Source organism: Zootermopsis nevadensis, unplaced genomic scaffold (genome assembly GCF_977971745.1).
Source record: "Zootermopsis nevadensis isolate Lab colony 2312 unplaced genomic scaffold, Znev_1.0 Znev_ptg000045l, whole genome shotgun sequence".
NCBI classification, from domain to species: Eukaryota; Metazoa; Arthropoda; class Insecta; order Blattodea; family Termopsidae; genus Zootermopsis; species Zootermopsis nevadensis.
Window position 1 is genome coordinate 757,169 of NW_028259177.1, and position 22,292 is coordinate 779,460.

At 37.7% G+C, this 22,292-nt stretch overlaps 2 protein-coding genes and 1 long non-coding RNA gene across 20 annotated transcripts in view; 2 read left to right on the forward strand and 1 right to left on the reverse strand.

Annotated features, from left to right (window-relative positions):
* Window positions 1–24: 24 nt before the first annotated feature.
* LOC147871600 (uncharacterized) lies at window positions 25–20,744 on the forward strand. Of its 2 annotated transcripts, none has more exons than XM_087360696.1 (5): window positions 25–159; window positions 3,955–4,089; window positions 6,047–6,294; window positions 17,475–17,570; window positions 18,489–20,744. In XM_087360696.1, exons 2-5 carry the CDS (start codon window positions 4,035–4,037, stop codon window positions 18,699–18,701), a joined length of 612 nt encoding a protein of 203 aa, XP_087216822.1. In that variant the 5' UTR covers window positions 25–159; window positions 3,955–4,034; the 3' UTR covers window positions 18,702–20,744. The 2 variants fall into 2 exon arrangements, with proteins under 2 accessions (XP_087216822.1, XP_087216821.1); XM_087360695.1 differs by lacking the exon at window positions 25–159 and adding an exon at window positions 189–1,953.
* On the reverse strand, window positions 15,240–17,509 carry LOC147871601 (uncharacterized). Its single transcript, XR_015538645.1, has 2 exons — window positions 17,423–17,509; window positions 15,240–16,242 (listed from the first exon to the last, which is right to left on the reverse strand). It is a non-coding gene; the product is annotated as an uncharacterized LOC147871601 (long non-coding RNA).
* Window positions 20,745–21,450: 706 nt separating the features above from the next.
* Window positions 21,451–22,292, forward strand: part of LOC147871602 (uncharacterized) — a 49,708-nt gene continuing 48,866 nt past the window's right edge. For 9 of the 17 annotated variants that reach the window (XM_087360662.1, XM_087360661.1, XM_087360664.1 and 6 more), the window contains exon 1: window positions 21,452–22,170. Coding sequence is in view for 1 of the 17 variants with exons in the window: in XM_087360674.1 (XP_087216800.1) it covers window positions 21,595–21,614 (20 nt within the window). In the remaining 16 variants the exon portion in view is untranslated. Of the gene's footprint in view, window positions 22,171–22,292 lie in introns of all 17 variants that reach the window. The other 8 variants (XM_087360675.1, XM_087360678.1, XM_087360677.1 and 5 more) reach the window with 4 other exon arrangements.

Below are 22,292 nucleotides of genomic sequence, written 5' to 3' on the forward strand. Positions count from 1 at the left end.
TTGAGCAACTCATCATGTCAGAGACAAATGGTAGAGGTGTGGACCTTGTTTTCAACTCCCTCACTGAGGAAAAGCTGCAGGCCTCTGTACGCTGTCTTGCCCATTGAGGACAGTTCCTTGAGATTGGAACATTTAATCTTCAGAAGAACAACACTATTGGTATTGTAAAAATTTTACTGATTTCACATGGATTCATTATAGCTTATGGATTTGTTAAGTACTCCAAAACAATTGATAATGATTTACTCTTTACTGTTCTTGAAGCTACTGATATAAAAATGCTTAAAATAGTTGTTCTCTATTCGTTACACTTCTCATGTCATAATAAAGTGTTATTCCGCTCTCTTAATGTCCGTTGATAACTGCACACTCTTGCCATGTTGAACAATCATTGCTTATTCCATACATGAGACACTTGAACTTGGCAGTCCTATTCATGTTCAGGGAACTTGTAATCCTTGAAGAAGCTACAGTAAATCCCCACCTCGTAACATCAGCCTTCAGAATGTTTTGTTACACTCCAAACACTGGCCAAAGTTGCTTGAACATCAGGTGAGGTAGACAGGTTACACGTGCTGGAGGCCATGAATCGCATCACCAAGGGAGGAGGGGTGTAATGCTCATGATACAAAACATAATATAAAAATGTTTCCATATTCCTTCACTGCAATGTTTGTTAAAAGGCCAAGGATAAGTGCCGGTACATGCTTCATTATGCCATTAGTGTACTGAGTTCAGTCACAGCCAGAGAAGATCATGTAAACATGTGCATCACAGAAGAAACTTTTGTTTCCTTCTTCCATGACATGACTGTAATCTTTTGAACTGCCCTCAGTTCACTGTTGACAAGTTGCCATGAAGACCACAACAAAAGACACAGAAATTTAATTCTCATTACATTGCTTATAGTAGAGTTATTAGTGTCACAGCACCGCCACGGTGGTCTAGCGGTTAGAACGCTGGCCTTGTAATCCTGGGGTCTCGGGTTCGAATTTATAACTTGTGTTGGGCAAGGCCGTGGTCTAGGCAACACGGAGTTTTCCTCCGGGGGCTTCCCCGGTTTCTCCGTGGCATCCCAACAATTACTCCACTTTCATCATCATCATCTCACAAAAGGGGGTCACAGCAGGGGTGTTAAATGTCGCGGTCCCGATCGAACCCATGTACTGATGGGTCGTGAATCCTGCTAACCACCAATGCACACCATGCTGAATGGTGCGTACTGGATACGAAACAAAAGTGTCACAGCAAAGAGTGGTATTGCCAGTTGACGTGTGAATCATCCAAAGAAATGTTATAGTTGGGCAGGAGAAAATGACAGTTCGTTTCTGCATCATGGCACAAAAATCATTCGATAAAGTTTCTTGACTCATAAAAATTTGAAAGGAGTAAGATGCTCAGCTTGTTACTGCTTGGTTTGTGCAGATCAAAGGAGAAGCAGAATTCAAGGCACTATTTATTTTGTAGTTACACATGCACACTGCTCATATTGTGCATACATTTGGTAATTACTGTGAAAAGTAATACCATAAGTAATTTCATACTTATCTTAACGTACTGTCCCTGCCCACAACATTTTAAAGGTCGCAAACCATAAAAGGTTTGAAATTCCAGTCATTGCAGAAAGCTACGGAACAATATTGTAGGCTATTAGGAATTGCTTATTATGGCAAAGATGCTAGTAAAAGGAACTGTAGTTTTATATGACATATGTTGTATAGTGTTGCTGGTCTTTGTGACATAAATTATCTGTGAGTGAATCCAACATGTAGGCATGGAGGTGTTCCTAAAGAGGACAAGCTTCCATGGAGTCATGTTATCCAAAGTGGTCTCTGGATCCATTGAGTTTAAGAATAAGGTGCATGACTGTGTATCTGAAGGCATAGCGACAGGGGCAGTACGACCACTATCCAGGACTGTTCTTTCAGACACTGAAGTGGAACAAGCTTTCAGGTACAGTTGTCATGATGGAGATGATGGAAGAACTTCAGAGAATATTGTGTAATTTCCTCTCTGTAGCAATTTTTATAAAAAATTGATATCAAGTATCAAAAGCAGTTACATTCATTGGCTTATTCTGTTCATTGATTCTCTGTGACTGCTTATTCCTATATGTTTTCTTCCTTGCACTTTCATTAAAATTGTTTCTTTTGCTGAAACTTCAAGATAGTAATCCCTTCTTCTTAAGTTGCTGTCTGTAAGGCAGTTTCTAATTTTGCTGTGATTGCTTGATCATCGATGTTATTTCTATTTCTTATTATTAATATTATAACAGATTTTATTAGTCTCATAGTTTTTTAAAGTTATGTGACAACAGTAGATTCAGTTGTACTATTATTATGTTGGACGTTGTCACTTGTCTGATATTTATTTGTTATACATAATGTTCTGGAACTTGGCTTTACCCCACCTTCAGGAGACTGACTAGCTGTCGTTCCACTGATAGAATCCTTTATGTTTCTTTTTTATTTTTTTAAAATTTAACATTAATTATCTAGTGGTTGACATACTAACCTGGTATTCAGAAGGTCTGCGTTCCATCCCTAATCATCACAACTACCAACCTTAAAATGGAAAATTGATAAAAATCTTCCTGCATACTGGTAACCTATTAGCTGAATATGAGAGCAGAGCCAACTTTGGAAACATACCTCAGAAAACAGATAAAGTGCAATTAATGTATTTAACATTTATAAGCTGTGCATCATGTTAAGTACATTCTGACTGGAAATGTGTCACGATAGCACAATGCTAAATTACCATTTGTTTTCAGCCACGGTATAGCAGGTATGACACTGCAGTCTTTTTCACTGCCCCGTACAGAATTTGGTTGTTCTTCCCCGCTGAAAGTTATTTTTAATTATTAACCCTATGAAGGTTATTGTTATTAAGTCGAGAAGAATGAGATGGGCAGGGCATGTAGCGTGCACCAGACATTGGTTGGGAAGCCTGCTGGGGAGACCTAGACATAGATGGGAGGATCTGTGGGAGATAGGAGTTGAAGGAGACTGGATTTTGTTGGCCCAGGACAGGGTCCGGTGGAGGGCTTTGGTTAATTCGGTGATGAACCTTCGGGTTCCGTAAGCCATCTGGTTGGTTGGGTCCTCTATTTGGGAAGCCTGAGGGGAAGAGACTGCTGGGGAGACCTAGACATAGATGGGAGGATAATGTCATGCAGGATCTGTGGGAGATAGGAGTTGAAGGAGACTGGATTTTGTTGGCCCAGGACAGGGTCTGTGGAGGGCTTTGGTTAATTCGGTGATGAACCTTCGAGTTCCGTAAGCCATCTGGTTGGTTGGGTCCACTATTTGGGAAGCGTGAGGGGAAGAGACCGCTGGGGAGACCTAGACGTAGATGGGTGGATAATCTCAGGCGGGATCTATGGGAGATAGGATTTGAAGGAGACTGGATTTTGTTGGCCCAGGACAGGGCTTTGGTTAATTCGGTGATGAACCTTCAAGTTCGGTAAGCCATCTAGTTAGGTAGTTATGAAGGTTATTGTTACCAAGAAGGTTCTATTCAAATAGTCATTATATTATCATGCATCCAAGGTCTTCTCTGAGGTAGAGGCACCTGAAGGAATATTAAAGAAATGCTGAAATAAATAATACTTCTCTCAGGTATTTCTAGTTTGCTGAATCATGTGTTTGCAAAAGGGAGTGGGATGATAAGAGGGTATGTGGTAGACCAGACCATTGTCAGAAGTTCTCAACAAGAAAGTGACCTGCAGATTTTAGATAAACTAGTGGGAAATGGTGTAAAACTACTCTCAACAAAATATAATTGTCTTCTCCTTATAATGGTGAATCAGCACTGTAGTGTAAACATTTAAATACCTTGTTCCCATGTAAGAAAGGTTAATACCTCATTTTGATAAATTTGGTAAGCACGGGGTTGAGTTATATAGTTGTATAAAAATTGTGTAGGAATATGAGGTACATAATTATATTGCAGATTAGAAACATATAGACAAAGTTTTGGTGCATATTCGACCAGAGGAGGATAAAAAAGTTACTGTGTCTGTACCACGACTCATGCAGGCCTATCCACAGTACTTCTGTAATCACAGTAACACCTATGTCATTGCAGGTAATGAGTTTTTTCATTTAATTTCCTAACATTAAAATATAAAAAATAAATTGTGTGTAGAAACGTCCATAAATAAAATTGTTAAAATATAGAGAGTTTGGCTCATATTATGACAATGGCAGAGAAATTATTCTTCAGTGCAGTAAAAGTATCTGTGGGTAATTTGTGAAAGATTAAAATATATTGAAATTGGTCGTGGGCAAAATGTAATAATACAATCTTATAATGTTTCCTTGCAATTTTTTGAAAATGTGTAGAAGTCCAAGAATTTTGGATTTCTGATAACCCAACTGGAACTGAAGGCAGAACTAAATAAGAAGATGCTTGCCACAGTTTTATTGATATTTTCTTCACATTATTTTTCTTTTATTTATTTTATTTTAGTCCGTCTTATCACAATATTTAAAATTTCTTATAATTAAGATAATAAAATATCATCGATGTTCCATATCGATTGATCGATTTATATTTCGGAACATTTACACAACATGTTTCGGTTTTTATAAAACCATCATCAGGTGTAAAATATATCTAAGAACTTAAAACTCAATTATGATTTCTGTAGTTTTTTTGGTGATGTTTCATTACGTTTGTTTTTCCATATTTGGGCGAAGGTGTTGTTTTTCCTTAAATTTTATTAGATGTACATATCGGCCTGTAAGTAAAAGATTGAAAGAAACACTAAAGAATTTGAAAGAATTTATAAAAGAATTTAGAGAATAAAATGCAAAAATATATGAATTATAGTTAGAAAGTATCAATAAAATAGAAATAAGAATAAAACATACCAAAGATGTAGGAGTGATTGTCCCAATTCTTTTTCTTTTGTTACCAAATGCAGTAGAATATAGTACTGTATGATGCTGGCAGATATAGTGGTGGATTTCACAATAATATGTGTAAAATTATAGCCTCGTCACATGCACTATGTCACTGCTGCTATGTTAGTATTACTGAGGGTAAGAAAATTAATTAATACATTACTAAAGTGGGAGTGGCCTTAGTTGCTTGATGTTCATACCAAGTTACATGAAAATTTATCACTTGGTTGAAAATCTATTTAGGCAGACAGAGACATGGACATGATACTAAGAGAATATTAGTGTGAAAAGGCTCGTTGAAATTACTTTTTTATTATTGTTATCCCATGCTGTCTTTCGTATTCTCTTTTAAATATTCCATACCTTTTTCTCCTTCCAAAACATTCCATTACAGAAAAATTATGTTTAATATGGTACAGATTATTATATACAGAATGCCCCTGAACAGGTTATCCATAGCTTAACTACGTGCTCTAGGAGATAATTTGAGCCAAGAAGTTATGATCTGCAATGAGTTGCTGTGACCGTCATAATGAGGGTATATTGTAATCACAAATTCAGTTTCTTACAAAACTCTTTCCAATCTTGAGTAGGTTCTTGTATTTCCAGGCTACTAGAGAGTGTGGGTTTATGTTGAAGAATTGTACTACCTGTTCACATATACTTGATTCATCAGGTTGCTGTCTTTTGATTTTTGCATTGGTTTTTAATTGTTTCATATCTAGACATTTTAGCCTGTTAAAATGTTATCTATTACAGACAGTTCATGAATGGTTTTTTATTGGATCCTGTAGTGAGAATCCTACACGTTCTTTGATAGGTTAGGGGAAACCTTATCCTGTTGAACTATCCGAGTAATTTGGTTTTTTCTACATTTATGGTTTTGGGTTTCTGGGTTATCCCCCATATTATTCAAAACCCTATTGGTATCCAAATAGATGTATTTGGGTATTGTTTTTCTTTAGGTCCAAGATGAGTTCTGTGACTAATTGAACTACGTAAACTTCAAACCCGTCACCTTTCTAATAATATTTGGATGCGTTATAACTGTTATACTATTTATTAGTTATATAATAATTTTAATTAAAAAAATAAACATGTAGGTATGTGACATGGGACAGTGTTGCCACTTACAGGTGGCTTGGGAGGCTTTGGTCTGGAGCTGGCTGACTGGCTTGTGTTACGAGGCGCTCGTAAACTGGTGCTGACATCTCGTAAAGGCATCAAGACTGGTTACCAGAGTTTGCGTGTCAGGATATGGCGCAGCTGTGGTGTAAGAGTAGTCATCTCTCTGGCTGACGTTACCATGAAGAGTGGTGTAAGAGCTCTACTGTCAGATGCAAACAAGCTGGGACAAGTTGATGCCATATTTAACCTGGCTGTGGTGAGTGCTGAAATTTTTCACATTTTGAAATATCATATCGGTTAAACCAGAGAATAACTAACGCATGGCTGTCAGTTAAAACCAAGAACAGTTATGCTGAAGTGTAAGATGATTATGTAATTATTTCTGCATTCAGAGTGCTGCTTCTAAATGAAAGGAAAGATCTGAGAAAGAATTTGGTACAATTAGAGTATTAGGAATAAATTTATAAGCATGTGTTAACTCTGTTTCTCATATGTGCGAGCACTAATATATATGTGACTTGAAAGCTTCCAAAGAAATTAGCATATTTTGAATAATCTAATGCATCAGACTAAGTTGATCTATTATTAATATAAACAGAATCTTGTAAGACTTGAGGTTCTCACAGCGGTGAGTATGAAGATTTCTGTCTTCTGGGTTATTGCGCTGTGTAGCCTGTTAGATGTTTACCAACGTTTCAGAGGTCATACTGCCTCCGTCATCAGAGTATGAAGATTTCTGTCTTCTGGGTTATTGTGCTGTGTAGTCTGGTAGATGTTTACCAACGTTTCAGAGGTCATACTGCCTCCGTCATCAGAGTATGAAGATTTTCGTCTTCTGGGTTGTTGCGCTGTGTAGTCTGGTTGATGTTAACCAACGTTTCAGAGGTCATACTGCCTCCATCATCAGGGTATGAAGATTTTCGTCTTCTGGGTTGTTGCGCTGTGTAGTCTGGTAGATGTTTACCAACGTTTCAGAGGTCATACTGCCTCCGTCATCAGAGTATGAAGATTTTCGTCTTCTGGGTTGTTGCGCTGTGTAGTCTGGTTGATGTTAACCAACGTTTCAGAGGTCATACTGCCTCCATCATCAGGGTATGAAGATTTTTGTCTTCTGGGTTGTTGCTCTGTGTAGTCTGGTAGATGTTTACCAACGTTTCAGAGGTCATACTGCCTCCATCATCAGGGTATGAAGATTTTTGTCTTCTGGGTTGTTGCGCTGTGTAGTCTGGTAGATGTTAACCAACGTTTCAGAGGTCATACTGCCTCCGTCATCAGAGTATGAAGATTTTCGCCTTCTGGGTTGTTGCGCTGTGTAGTCTGGTTGATGTTAACCAACGTTTCAGAGGTCATACTGCCTCCGTCATCAGAGTATGAAGATTTTCGTCTTCTGGGTTGTTGCGCTGTGTAGTCTGGTTGATGTTAACCAACGTTTCAGAGGTCATACTGCCTCCATCATCAGGGTATGAAGATTTCTGTCTTCTGGGTTGTTGCGCTGTGTAGTCTGGTCGATGTTAACCAACGTTTCAGAGGTCATACTGCCTCCGTCATCAGCGCAATAACCCAGAAGACAGAAATCTTCAAACAGAATCTTGTCAGTAGTCAGATTCTGTTTACATATTACCTTAAAAGCACAGTAAGCAAAGATTATGTGTCTATGATTCTGATTCTGTACGTACTCGAGAAGAAATGATATAAAATTAACCAAATAGGCAGGAGAACAAATCTGTGAATGTTATGTCATCAGCTTCATATTGTATCACTCTTGTTGTTACCTTAGAAATACCAAGACTGAAATGTAGCTGTCTTCATGGAGAAGAGTAATTTTTGAGAAGCTAATGTTACACTCAGCTAGTCAAAAATTTCCCCACTTTTTTAACCTTATGATTCATTACTGTGTTTACAAGATCCCACAAAAGGTAGCTATATTTTTGGATTTCGCTAAATATGTTTTATTGTTTTGGACAACCTTGTGTATCTGGTCACTGCTTTTACTTGAGTGTGGGGCTTTTTCATTTTACTTATATTTTCATTCAGAAATGAATGGCTAACAAATAAATGCATAACACTCTGACCATTTCTGGGAAGATTGATCTTTGACTAAGTGTAGCTCCACACACTATGTGGAGGCGAATGGCCAGGTTCAGGTCTCAGTCTCTAAGGAAAAGAGCCTGATTACCCATTGGTTGGGATGAGCCGGGATAGCTCAGTCAGTATAGTGACTAGCTACGGGCTGGACGACCGGGGTTCGATCCCCGACGGTGGCAGAGGATGTTTCCTCTAGCCTCTGCGTCCAGACCGCCTCTGGGGTCCACCCAGCCTCCTCTACAATGGGTACCGTGGTCCTTTCCCGGGGGTAAAGCCGGCCGGGGCGTGATGCTGACCACTCACCCCCATCTAGTGCTGAGGTCAAGGAAGAGAGGAGCTATACTGCCTCTCCCCCCAAACGCCTACATGGCGTATAGTGGGACAAACTTTAATTTACTGTTTACCCATTGGTTGGGAGGCTGAGTGGGCATCAGAGACATAATTTATTTGGTGACAAAGATAAAAATCTCTACTGGTGCTGCAAATTTAACTCTGGTCATCCAGCTGGTAGCGTTGGGGATAGCCGACTTTTAAATGCTTATAATAATTTTGCCTATTAAACAGAAGTTAATAAATCACACGACATAATCATGAAAGAGTTTCTTTTGCTTGCATGGAAGCAAAAGAAACTCCAGATATGCAAATTTCTTACAAATGAACTGCTTGTGATGCTGGTTTTAATCTTTAATAAGTATGTTGGAGACTAATAACTGTGGAGCACACAGCATCTATGAGACAAATATTCAGTGATGGAAGAAGGTTAAAGGACAGTTACTGTGTGTAGGTTGTGTAGACCTAAAATGGGTCACTATAAAGAAGCAGAAGAAAGTTAAGTTTGTGTAGAAAAATTCTGTATAGTATAAGAATTTTATTGGAGGATGTAATATAAATATTTTTCTTCAGAATTTACCAATTGGAGAGGTGGTCAGTAAATAGCTGAGTACCATCACTCTTGGTCTGTTTGCATAATACTCTGTAAAGAATTGAAATTCCTAACCATTGATTAATAGCCAATAAGTAGAAAGGTTGTTTCCTTCTGAGAGACTGAGTTTTGTGTTCCAATGCTAATGAAATCCTTATTCTGCCATGACTCATTTACCAGGACATAGGGTGTACCACAAGAACATAAGTAAGAGTGACTGTTGAAAATATTTCGCAACCTGTTTTGATACTGAAAGAAACATCTGGGCATTATTACAAGTGTTGCGAGGCAGACTTCACAGCTTCCGCAGGACCCAAGGCACTTGCAACACATCACCTGGATGTGTTGTCTCGCCAGATGTTTGTTCCTGAGGGCGCAACTGTTATTGTAAATTATTAATTGGAAGTTTTGAAGCTTTTAATGCTTATTCAGCAGAGGATCATAATGTTCTAGCAGTTCGAAAGATTCTGTACAATTACTTCTGTCAAGGGGCAACTCAGATTATTCTTGACCTCTCAATGGCAGTTCTTGATCTGGCAAGTCGTGTCACCCATTTCAAAATTTTTCTCAGTTTTTACAAACTCTTTTATTATATTCTGAACTACTAAATGTAAGTTGGATCTCCAGAAGCTCATAATTTCTTTGGTGGCTTAAATAAAGAATGACCAGCGTGTACTGTAAATATTTTTTGCCAAAGATTCATGTTTTTCTTTTCTTTTCGTGAAGCACGTAAGTCATATGGTTGTTAAAGGCCCCTGAAATTCAAAACATTTCAACTTTTTTGAAACATCAAGCATTGCCAGCAAATCAGTTTTTCTCAGATTGTTGCAAGCTGTTAACCATTGGTAAAAATAATATTGCAAAACAAAGGTTCCCAGTGTACATTTTGTTTTCCTTATATTCACTCTTAGGGTTGTATGTAGGTTGGCAGTGTCTCCCATATTTCAATGTTTTTAGTTTCTCCAAGAATGTTCTTCTTGACAATAGTTTTTCTAAAAAACATGGAATAGCATTTCTATCTAGTTTCCAAAAACTGACTGTTTAGTAACAAAGGGTTTTAGGATGCCAAAAATAATATTCTTAAAACAAAGGGACTAATTTACTGTCATTACAAGAAAGGAAAAGTACTTGCACAGTACACAGCTCAACTGAGATATTTTTTGGTGAGGACCACACAGTCTACCCATGTTTAAAGGGCAAATTCTCTAAGTTTCCTTGATTGCGAGGCACAAATGAATGCGAAGCCTGGAAACTCTGATCCTCTAGTGCATGAAAACATGATCAAATGATGTAGCAGTTAAGTTGCATAATTCATAAAGCCACGTCCAAGCAAACAGTAAAGCTTGTGCGGAATGGAGAAGAGAAAGCATCTCATATTCCTCCAATTTTAGTGGACTGGTGGCACACTACTAGCCAGACCACTGAGGACAATACCCCTATCCATTTCACGTACCTGCATTTATCCTGAAATAAGAAAGTGGTGTATTTTAATGACTTGCTACTCAAACAGTCCTTAAGAAGTATACTTATAATTACTGTTCTCCACTGCTGCCATCATCAGCTGATCTGACATGGTCAGGATTGCTGTCACGTGAGTGGTCGTCCTCTGTGCCATCAACTTCTTAAAACTCTTTTTCAAGTTACCGCAGGCAGCATGAATGCCCATTCACTTTTTATCAACGTGCAAAACTGTTAAGTGTTGAGCCACTAGATTTTAGTTGTTGGTGTGAATGAATGCTTTCAAAAATTCTACCATCGCTTGTTTTGTCTTTCATTGCAGCTTCAAATGGCTTATGTATAGATGCAGCATGCATGTCCATTTCTCCAGGGATGACAACTTGATTTATATTTCTGATTCTTCCGTCATATGGGGAAAGTACCTGTGTACACTGAAGTTGTGCTTGGCTTGGCTTCTGGGTATGTTAATGAATTATGTTGCCAAATTTCTTACAAATAAGCCTTATATCCAAAGTTTGGCTTTATTTTCACTCTCTTGGAAGGAAATGCATGGGGTATTTAAGAAAATGTGGTAACATTAGGAGTCAGATTACATATACAGATTGTGGTCTTCTGGTTTATGACACTATGCAGTCACGTTGCCATTGTTTTCTAGGAATGTGAAGATGGAGGCAGTATGTACCTTTGAAATGGTAGTAACCACCTATAAGACTACACGTTGTTGTAGTCCAGAAGACCACCACCAGATCTCTAATTGATGTGAAGACCTCGGATATCACGTAGCTGATGTGTAAATCACCAAAAGGACTGAGGACCGAAAACTTTTGAAATATAATGGAAAATTAAAGTACTGAAATACAAATATATTGTCTATATGTCACAGGATGGCTTACCACAGGCCCTGTCATTGTCATCTTGTCCATCATGGCTCGTGCATTCGGTGTTGTGTTAGCAGTTGAAGCAGACGTGTGCTCTGGGTGTGTAGGTGTGTCAGGCCAGACAGAGCAATTGGCTGTGGCTAAACTGATGAGTGACTGAGGTATGTATCATTCATTCATTTAAAGAGAGTCTTTTCTTACACCTGCATTAAATTTCATATCTTGTTAATTTAAGTTACAAGAACCGTTTTCCTTGTGAATCCACATGGCTATCCAACGGTTAGAATGCAAAACATAAAATCTGATAAGAGTCTGAAGGTTGTTGGTGATGCTGCACTTTGTCTATTATCTGATTCATAAAATAATAAAACTACAATATTTTGGGAGCTGAATTTTGCTTCCATCTCCGTGTAAAGAAGGAGAAGAGGATATACCAGGTCTGAGGCTAGCTCCACTAGGGGGCCAACAGATAGGATTTCTGCCCTCTTCCCCTTTCATACCAGAAGACAGAAGTAAAATCCAGACTTCAAAATGTTGTAGTTTTATTACTTTTTAATTTGATGATAAACAAAGTGCAAAATAATAATTTTACATATATCATCATCAGAGTCCGATTGCATTTTGTTTTGTATTCAGACCTTTGTATAGAAGTGTGGATTCACAAGGAAATGGTTCTTGTAGGGTTACACTAACAGAAAAAATGATGACACAGTTTTAATCATGCAATTGAATGGCATGGTATAATAAATTATTCTCAAGCTACCACCCGTGTAAGGTGGCTTAATGAAGAAAACCCCAGCGTTTCAAGAATATTCCTTGTCTTCACCCTCAGGGTACCCTGATTCTCCAATCATTGGTGCTTTATTCATTAAACCAACTTACACTGCTGATAGCCCAAGAAGAGTTTATTATGCTTCTTCTTAAAGTGCCCATCCGTTCCGGATGTTGCCGATCAGCATAGCAATTTTAGCTTTATTGGCTGCTACTTGAAACAGCCCTCCAGTTTACATCGAGAACCAAGTTTTTAGGTTCTGAAGCCAGGAGATTCTTGGCCTGCCAGGTCCCCTCTTTCCGAATACTTTTCCCTGGATTATCAGCTGAAGCAGCCCGCATCCTTCACAATTTCTCATGATATCACCAAAATATTCCAACTTTCTCTTTTTATCTTGTTAACAACCTCGACGTCTTTGCAGAGTTTCTCGAGAACTTTTTTGTTGCTTACACGGTCAATTCAGAAAATTCTGAGAATATGTCGGTACAACCACATTTCGAAGGCCTCCAACTTTTTTGAAGAAGCGTCGGTCAACGTCCATGATTCAGCGCCATATAAAAACACAGAGAGAATATAACATCTGAGTAGTCTTAACTTGGTGTTTAAGTTTAAGTCTCGACTCCTGAACATTGATCCCATTTTGCTGAAAGTGGCTCTGGCTTTTTCGATACAGCACTTTATTTCCAAGGAGTGATCCCACTGGTCATTAATTGTGCTGCCCAAGTATGTATATTTCGATACTCTTTCCATTTTTGTATTATTAACTACCAGCTGACCGGGTAATACAGCATTTTTACTGATAATCATGAGCTTCGTTTTTTGGATGTTAAGATCTAAGCCGTGGTTGGTACTGGCCTTCACAATACGATCCATCAATTCTTGGAGACCTTAAAGAGAGTCGGCGAACACTACAGTATCGTCCGCGTACCGAATGTTATTTAATCGCTCTCCATTCACAACGACTTCAACGTTTACATTTTCCAATGCTTCTTCGAATATGTGTTCCAAAAAGAGATTGAATAGAATTGGAGATAGATTGCATCCGTGCCGAACACCATGCCTTATTCTTATGTCTTCTGAACTGACACCTTCCACCTTGATGTTAGCGGTTTGGTTCCAACAGAGGTTAACAATAACACGCAAATCTTTTCTATCAGTATCAGGACTTCCACCATCCTATCGTGTCGAATTCTATCGAAGTATTTAGGTAGTCATCTACATCACAGTTGACATCCCTGCAGCTCAGAAATAATACTTGGATCAAAAATAGTGCCTCCCTTGTTCCCAGTGCATTTAAAAATCCAAACTGGGTGCGAGTAATCTTTTCTTCGCCTAGCCTGTATATTTGTTTATGAATGATCTTCAGTAGTAATTATAATGTTAATACGTAATTTTGAAAGGAATATGATGTTTGAGTTACATCATGCTTAAATACCTCGAAGGAAATAGTCTTTCAAATATACAGCATGTATAATATATATCGTACAAAAAAGTCACTCCACAAATGCGATTTGCAATGGAAATCAATCTGCAAGAACCACACATAACCTACAAATCACATTCAATACCAACCTACAAACAGCTATGACTTTTAATACCAACACAACACATGGCAAGGAGCTCTGAAAAAAAATGGTCACACACATGACGTCACTTACGCAGCTGTCACTGATTGGATAGTGGCGCTATTCAACGCTAGTGGTATTGTAGCATGCTGTCAGTCGCCACCTTAACAGTAACAGTACGAAAACCAACTAGCCGTTTGTGTCAGGTTTAACATGTTATAGTCTGTTGTTTTATATTACGGCGACCAACAAAGGTGTTTGTTTTAACTACCTTCTGAAGACACTTTTTGACATTTTTCTTGAATGTGAAAATGGATTTCAAACATAATTTACCTATACAAGCTGATAAACTTTGTAGCCAACTGCAAGGCCATAATAAATTCTTTGTCAGTTCAGTTGTAAGGTGTAGACGAGGCTTACAAGAAGTGGCACACTCACAGAAGTATTTTGCAGACGTGTCCAAGTTATGTATCAGAGTCGGTTAACTCTCAAGCGGCCATGAGGTAAGCAAAAAAAATGTACAGAAACCTATGACCTTTATGAGTATTAACCAATTTATTAGTAGTTTCTTGAAATTCAAAGTTCATCTGACAGCAGGCAGAACTCTGGAACAGTTTTTTATAATTACTGTTTGGCATGTACCCTTTGAAATCATTTTGTGTCCCACATGTGACACACATACCACACTTTAAGAAATGCTGCTATAATTTTTTTAAATAAATTAAAGTGACTTTTTTGCACAGTCCTGTAATCAGTGTTTCATCCAGACTCTTTTCTCTTCTTCCACATACGACATTTCTGCCTTTACAAAGAATATTTAAAGTGCCAAAGTGCAGTCTGAAAAAAAAGGAGTGTTAGTACATGTGTGTGGATAATGGTGAAATCCTCGAGGACCATGTTCGTGGACGTCTGTGCGTGACTGTGTCCCTTAGCACAAAATTTGTGTCGTTCACATTAAAACAACAGTGTTAACACACCTGCTTAAAATTAGAATATGTGAGATCTTAGGTTTTCACAGTGGCTAAAATGTGAATTGTGGTCTAATGGATTGTGAAGTCTTGTACTCTTTTACGTTTTACCAACATCTCAGAGAGATGTATCACCACCATCTTCTGGGTACAGATCTGAAGTTGGAGTTGTTGTGGTCCTCTGAAATATTGATAACCACCTGCAAGGCCATGACTTGAGTATGTGAGCTTGACATCCCTGGTGTGATCCAAGTCAAGAGTCTGTAGTTGGTTCCTTTCTCTGGCCTCAGACTGGAACATTTCTGTTTTTATCATTGTAATGTACGAGGATGTAGAACCCATTCATTGGGTTCAAGACGGGTTCCAGTGGCATGCTCATGTGATCATGGTATTGAACCTCTGGATTCTGTGAAAGGCAGTCGGTGTAGTTGCCAGTGTGTGAAGATGAAATTGGTTTATTGTGTCAGACCTTGGACAGTTTTTCTTTCCAAAATGGGCAAAAGAGGTTTCTGTGTAATTTTTATTCTCCAGATTGTAATGCAACGAAGATGAGTAATTTTGCACCATACTAAATCTTTATTTTGTAGAGTTGATTTTATTTACATTCCATAGATCCTTCTTAGGACTCAACCAAACGATGTAGAACATGTCATTTCATATAATAAACATACACTTCAGAACTTTAAACACAAGTACAAGAACGTATTTCACATGTCAGTGTACATAAATTTTAGATTCTGCAATACAAGTATGAAAAATAATTTTACAAATTAATATACATAAACCTCAGAGTTTTAAATATAAATACAAAACTTGCTTTACATATACGTAGATTATGGATATAAAGCTTAAACATTTTCAGCAGAGATGAAATCATCTACAGAATAGAAGGATTGAGTGAAGAGGTAATCTTTCAATGCAGGCTTGAATACCTTTATATCATAATTTAGACTTTTAATTGTTGGTGGAAGATTATTAAACAACTTGATACCTGTATAGTACACTCCTTTCTGATATTTAGCAAAGTTTGCATTTGGCACATATAGGTCATGTTTACGTCTTGTATTTAAATTATGTGCATCTGTATTTCTTTTAAATTTATCCAAGTTTTCCACCACAAATAATAGCAAGCAGAGTATAAATTCACTTGCAAGTGGAAGTATATTAAATTTACGAGACAATTTTCTACAAGATACCCTCCTTTTGACACCAGCCATTATTCTAATTATTTCCTTTTGCATGTAAATGATATGAAAGCCTTATGTTACTGTTTGTTTAAGGGCAGGACGAGAATATGTAAGAACCTCTAGCGTCCTTGCTCTTTAAGAACATCGTTTTTAAGTTTCACTTTTGGATTTCAATAACATGACTTTGTTACCTTATATTTTAATATAATTAAATGAACAGAGCATACATTGACATTTTGATATGAGGTGGAATGCAGAGAAGCGTTTAGCAGAATTTAAATCCGTAAATGATCCGTCACCATCTTCAACAGCCTGTATCTCTGTTTTTGTCCGGGACCATTAAGGGGAAGATGGTGGCCAGTCCGTACACTTAAAAATAGTAATTTGTTTTATTTCCACAGAATTAGAAATATGATGTGTTAAAGAAAGTTGTTTCTTTAGTCTTTTATATCTTTGGCGTTATTCTCACATTTGTGTGTTATGATAATGAAGTCACTCCAAAGAGAATATGCAAATTTCAATCTACTGATTTAGTTTAATTTGGTGATGCTGTTCAGAAGTTAATTTTCGTACGAATTGAAGGATCTTGAAATGACTTTTCAAAAGTTGTGTTTATTCTTAATCTGGGCTTTTCGTGAAACAAACTGTACTGGAATAATGAAAGTGCTTCTTTATTGCAACAGTATTAGGAATGTGTGTTTGTGTGTTTTTCCATTGAAGAATCTTCTATTAATCTGTACAGTACCAGGTTTTAAAATCCCTTTATCCCTTTTTGGCCTAACATAAATCCCAGTTGCACTATGCAGTGCATGTTATTTGATAAAACATATCTTTCTTAAGAACCCACTTACAGCAATGAAATAAATTAGACATAGTTCAGGAGAATTTATGTCACCACTGGAAACCATTGCTCGAGCAATTATTCTGCAAGATTTCTTTCATTGTGAAGGAATATCACTGTATTTATATTTTCAGCTATCATTGGATTCTTATTTTGAAACATATTTTGATATTATTAATGTGTTTACCTTAAAATCTGAATGCATCGTGTAAACGTTTCTCTTCCCTCACAAGCAACTGGAGATATCTTTGTTCCTGCCATACATGCTCACAAAGATAGGTTAGACCAATTTTTCTCCCCCATACTGCCGTCTGCCATTTGAGGGTAAGTTTCTCTTGGTCCAGTTTCCGACACATAGAAACCCACAGTAAAGCAACACTGCCATTGCTTTGTGTTCCATGTGCTTTTGCTCCAGATGGGACAACTGGGATAATTTTGGATTTGGATTTTATTTCCTCTCATTGTATTCCCCTTCCATTTACGTCCCTATCTTCTGCTGCAAGGAAAAGTTGAACACTTTCTCTGATGCACAGATTTGAAGGGCTATAACTCGGATAGGAAGCATTTCTGGACCAATGTCTATATGACCTTCATTCATCCTTAGAATTAATGGAACAGGCTCCCAAAGTTTGGCCATATATTTCAGGACCATTCTGTATTTGCCTCCTCATGTCTCTTATTTGAAATATTTTAAATGTTTATACCTACATTTGAAACAGAGCTTTGCTCTGACATGTGGATATCTGCATGTGCTTTGCAGGATGGTGCCACAGCACTGTTCAAAGCCTCACACAAAGGACACTCCAGTGTTGTAGAAGAATTACTGAAGTACCAGCCATCTCTTGGACTTCTGCCTGTAAGTAGCAAAATAAACGTTGCTGAGGTTACGTGCACACAAAACATGTATATTAATAAGATATAACATCGGTGCTGTAGATTTGTATTCAGGAGGCATATGGTTTCAATTTCAGTTGGACTGTCGGCTGTCCTATTGTTTTCATAATTTTCCTCAGTCTCTACAGGTGAAGATTGGGTATACACCTTCGCATAGGACATAATAATCTTTTTCCAAATCTTTACCAGTTATCATACATGATAATCGTTTTTTCATCTCATTTGGCATTATGTAGCTTGTGCATTGAAATAATGTCATTAAATTATTCATTAGTTATTCATTTCTTCTTCTTCTTCTTCTTCTTCTTCTTCTTGGAACTACAGTTCAAAGTTGAACCTTGGCCTCTTCAATCTTTCACCCGAGGCTTAGCTTGAAGTTTCGAAACAAATCTTTGTTTTACGGATTGAGGTTGTCAGCCTCGCGTCCAACCCTCAACAATCCTGAGGGAGTGATGTTTTTCTGTCGGGGTTGTCTCCCTTAGCTGGCCGGTCCCAACTTGGACATGCACGCATTGGACTTTGTAGGAATGAATGGCATTTCCTAAGTTTTTAATGGTACATATCTGCCAGCAGGATATGTACCCTTGAGACAACATACTACCCCTTTGGCTATTCATTTAATGACCTTAATTCTTTGCTTATTTCTAGACTATGTAAACTTCTTGAGTTAGAGGGGGAACAGTTTAATTGTCACCTGCCCTTCTGTCGAGTACTGAATTGCACACAGACTGCATGAGGTCCATAAACCTGACTTCATGTGGTCCTGTTGCAAACAAGTTTTAATTCTGTGATAAACCGCCTGTAACCGAACCCTTACGATCACCAGAGATATTTGTTGTAAGAAGACAAACGCACTAAAATGTCACTTACTTTGTATCAGAATGGGGAAAGTGCTCTGCATGCAGCGGCCCTGTTTGGCCATGTTCCGATAGTGAAACGGCTGATATCTGCTGGAGCAGACCTGATGCTAAGAAATCAAGATGGAGTCACGCCGATGCAAGTTGCCCAAGAAGCCAAGCAGTATGCAGTTGTTGAGTACCTGTCCAGCTTATTGGTGGAACGAGTTAATGGGACACCCCATAAACCATCGTAGTTGGGTCTGACGTTGTGCTAAAGGTGGTGGGAATTCTTAAGTTAACAACATTCAGAATGCAAAATGCCAATATGAAGTCAGTAATGACCATTCATAGAATCGGTGTATGTTGTACTGACAAAGCTGCCACACTTCATATGGGAAAAACTGAATTACCAAACCACAGAATCAGAGACATTAGCATGTACGATGAGGCAATTAATTAGTGTCCAGTGAAATTAAGTTGGTCACAGTGATCGCACCGTCTGAGGCGTGGGCCTCGTGCTCTTGGACACTGGGATTTGTGGGTTCAAATCACACTCAAGGCACGGATGTTTGTCAGTGTCTTTCTGTGTTGTGATGTCCTGTGTGCAGGTAAAGGCCTTGTGACAGGCCGATCGCTTGTCCAAGGAGTCCTAGCAAATGTCTAACTCAGTGGTCCCCAACGCGGTGCCCCCGGGCACCATGGCTCCCACCAAGGGTTTTTTGGGTGCCCGCATTGCTACGGAAAGAGGTTATACTGAATAATGAAGGCCGTTCAACCATGAACATCATAAAATCAAAGCACAGATCTCGACTTACTGACGCCAATCTTGATGATTGTTTGTGAGTAGCAACATCATCCTACACTCCCAAATTTGAAAAACTGGCCAATCAAATGCAGCGCCAAACATCACACTAACTTCCCACTTGAGTAATAATAATAATAATTGTACTTATAAAAGTACGTATTTTTGTTTGCATGGTTTCTTGTATCATTAAACGTGTTGTTTTGTGTATTATTTGGTGTCCATATCTTATTTGTCCAGAGAAAGGAAAATTTGGCTTTGTTAATTGGTTGGTGCCCGCCACGATCTCATAAACTCTCAAATGTGCCCTTAGGCACAAAAAGGTTGGGAACCACTGGTCTAACTGATTACTGAAACCTTTTAAAAATAGAGGCCTTATGCCTCACATAGGAGTGAAAAGGGGAAAAAGAAGAAATTAATTAAAGTTGGAATGAGAGGATGGACTAATGCAATGTGAACACAACACAGCATGAGAAGGGAATTTTGCTTACCAAGTAATGTCATGGATAAACACCAGTTCTTCAAAGTGATGCAGGAGGAGTCTGGCAGTCTTTGTGTGTTGGTTAATTTGGAAAAGTCAGTGAGTCATGTTAGTTTGAAAGAAATATAAAGATATTTAATAAATAAAGGGTTTCCATGATAAAATTCACACTAATTTCAATGTGAAGTTGAAATGATGCTTGATTTAAAAATGAAATATGTTACAAAAACAGAAACTGTTTTGAGTGCCTGACTTCAGTGCACTACAGTTTTATCATGAAGTGTATATTTAGTAGGTGGACCAGGGACATTACAAGAACTCTTTGGGCCACCGGCATACTTGGAAAAGTGTTTTGTGTACTTGCCATTTTAATATAATATGCAAATGCAATATCAGAAAATGAATCTCATTTAAAATACTGTTACAATGTACTATGATGGATATATTTTGAAATACAAGTATAGATAATTTATTAATAAAGTGATCATTATTTATGTACATATTATGATAATACCATTGCTTTTAACAGAGCACAGGTCGCATATGTTGTCTCAGACTGTACAAATTCTATAATCATGTATATTGTGATTGTCATCTTGATTAGCAACACCAGTTTATTTCATTAAAATTATGGATTTATAAATATTAAGGACAGCAGTGTGGAAACAAAATGCAAAATATACAGTTTATAAAACTGAGGTTAGGTCAAATCTCATGGGGCCACATCGTTGGAGATTACAAAGGTAATGTGTCATACCACCACATTTCAAATGGAACCGGTAGTATCAATACCCCTGTAAAGGCATTAAATAGCTGTTTTTTCTTTCTTTCACATTTTGACCTGAAATAATTATGAATGATATCATTAAAATCAATATTTTAAAAAATGTGATTTTCAGTTTACAAATCTTGTACATGTGCACAAATCTTGTAGAATTATTATATTAGTCTGTGGTTTTGGGGTAAATGCAGATGATTCATAAACAACAGAAAATAAATGAGGAAGTTTACGTATATGCTGTGTTTGTTTATAATGTCGTTTCAAGTGTAGAATCTAAATTTTTGTGGCTTTCATGGTAACTTCTATTCAGTTTATTTGATATCTGGACAAGCAACCTATTTTGTGCTTTGATTTTCATTCCATGAGGTTCAACACAGGACATTTTTCATTGAAGTTTACCCAATCGTAACTGTTCAATATGCATTTCAGCAAGGGAATGCTGGATTGATTTGTTTAGACGAAATGTAAAGTGATTAAAACCAATGTCACGTCAGACTTTCACATGAGTAGAAAGTTTCTCAGCAGTTCCATTCAAAAGTACAATCACTTTACATTCATACACTTTCAAAAGTGGAGATGTTTCTTTGCATTATCATTTGTGTAGTTCGTAAATCTGAGCTTTCAGTGCTGACAAGAAGGTAATTGTATTCTGAGATATTGCACTGTTTAGTCCGGTAGAAATTGACTGACATTTCAGAAGCACAACTCTGAAACATCTGTCAATTTCTACCGGATCGCTGTATCCTAAAAGACCACCATTTTCAGGTTTCTTAAATTGATTTGTAGCTAACGTTATGTCTTAAGAAAGGGGCAGGAGAAGGAGGATAGGTAAAGGAACTTGGATGGTAAGTAGTGCTCCTGACTGACCGTCAGAATGTTGTTACAGACAGTAGTTTTACAATGAATGTGGATAGATGGCAGCAGAATTACATTATATCGTAGCTACATCCGTTGGCAACTTTTTAGGTAGTAGGATTTGAGGTTGTGTTATCGTTTTGTATGTTGGGCAGTCTGTGCGAAATATGTTAAGTGTGTTTGCATTTCATTTTATGATGATTCTATTAACTGCTTGCATATTGGTCAATGCAGAACATTGCTGTGAGGTTTGTAAATTTAGGCAAAACCCGGGTGCACTTTGAACAGGTTCACAGATGGAGTTAGTATGGCTGTGGGGATTATTCTGTGCGATTATTCGTAGTCCACCAGTGACGGTTGTGTGGTTTTAGAGACTAACAGTCTTTAATGTCAGCTCAGTGTGTTTAGTTGTGCTTGTGCCTGTAGAATTTAGGGATTGGGTATTTGTGAATTTCGGATCGTATTTTGTAGATTGGAATAGTCGAAAAAGCAGTTGGTTATATAAATCTTCATATTTTCTTATTCTGAGTAGCTATTTTCTTGCCTTTGTATACGCCATTAAGTAGGCCCAAGGCAAGAAGGGGTTGTAATTTAAATGGACAGTTTGCGCTGAGGATACTGTTCTTGATATAAACGCAAAGATAGCGATTATGTTTCGTCATCAGAATAAATAGCAAAAGAAAATACAAGTCCTTAGAAAATGTGGCCAAGTTCAGTAATAAATCAATACTTCGCGAAGAAATGGAGCGACAGTAACAAATCAGAATTTAATTCATGAAGAAATTAAGAGCAGAATAAATTTCGGTAAGACTTTCCACCATTCGGTTCAGATTCTTTTGCATTCCTACTGCTAGAAAACTTGAACATTTTATGGACATTTATTTTAGGCGTTTTTTACGACAGTTTTTAACTTTGTCTGTCACTTA

Excerpts from the sequence above, each read along its gene's own strand:
- LOC147871600 (XM_087360696.1), top strand. The coding sequence starts at position 4,035 with ATGCAGGCCTATCCACAGTACTTCTGTAATCACAGTAACACCTATGTC. Across the intron at positions 4,090-6,046 it reads TAACACCTATGTCATTGCAG|GTGGCTTGGGAGGCTTTGGT; the intron begins GTAATGAGTTTT and ends TGCCACTTACAG. Across the intron at positions 6,295-17,474 it reads CCATATTTAACCTGGCTGTG|GATGGTGCCACAGCACTGTT; the intron begins GTGAGTGCTGAA and ends TGTGCTTTGCAG.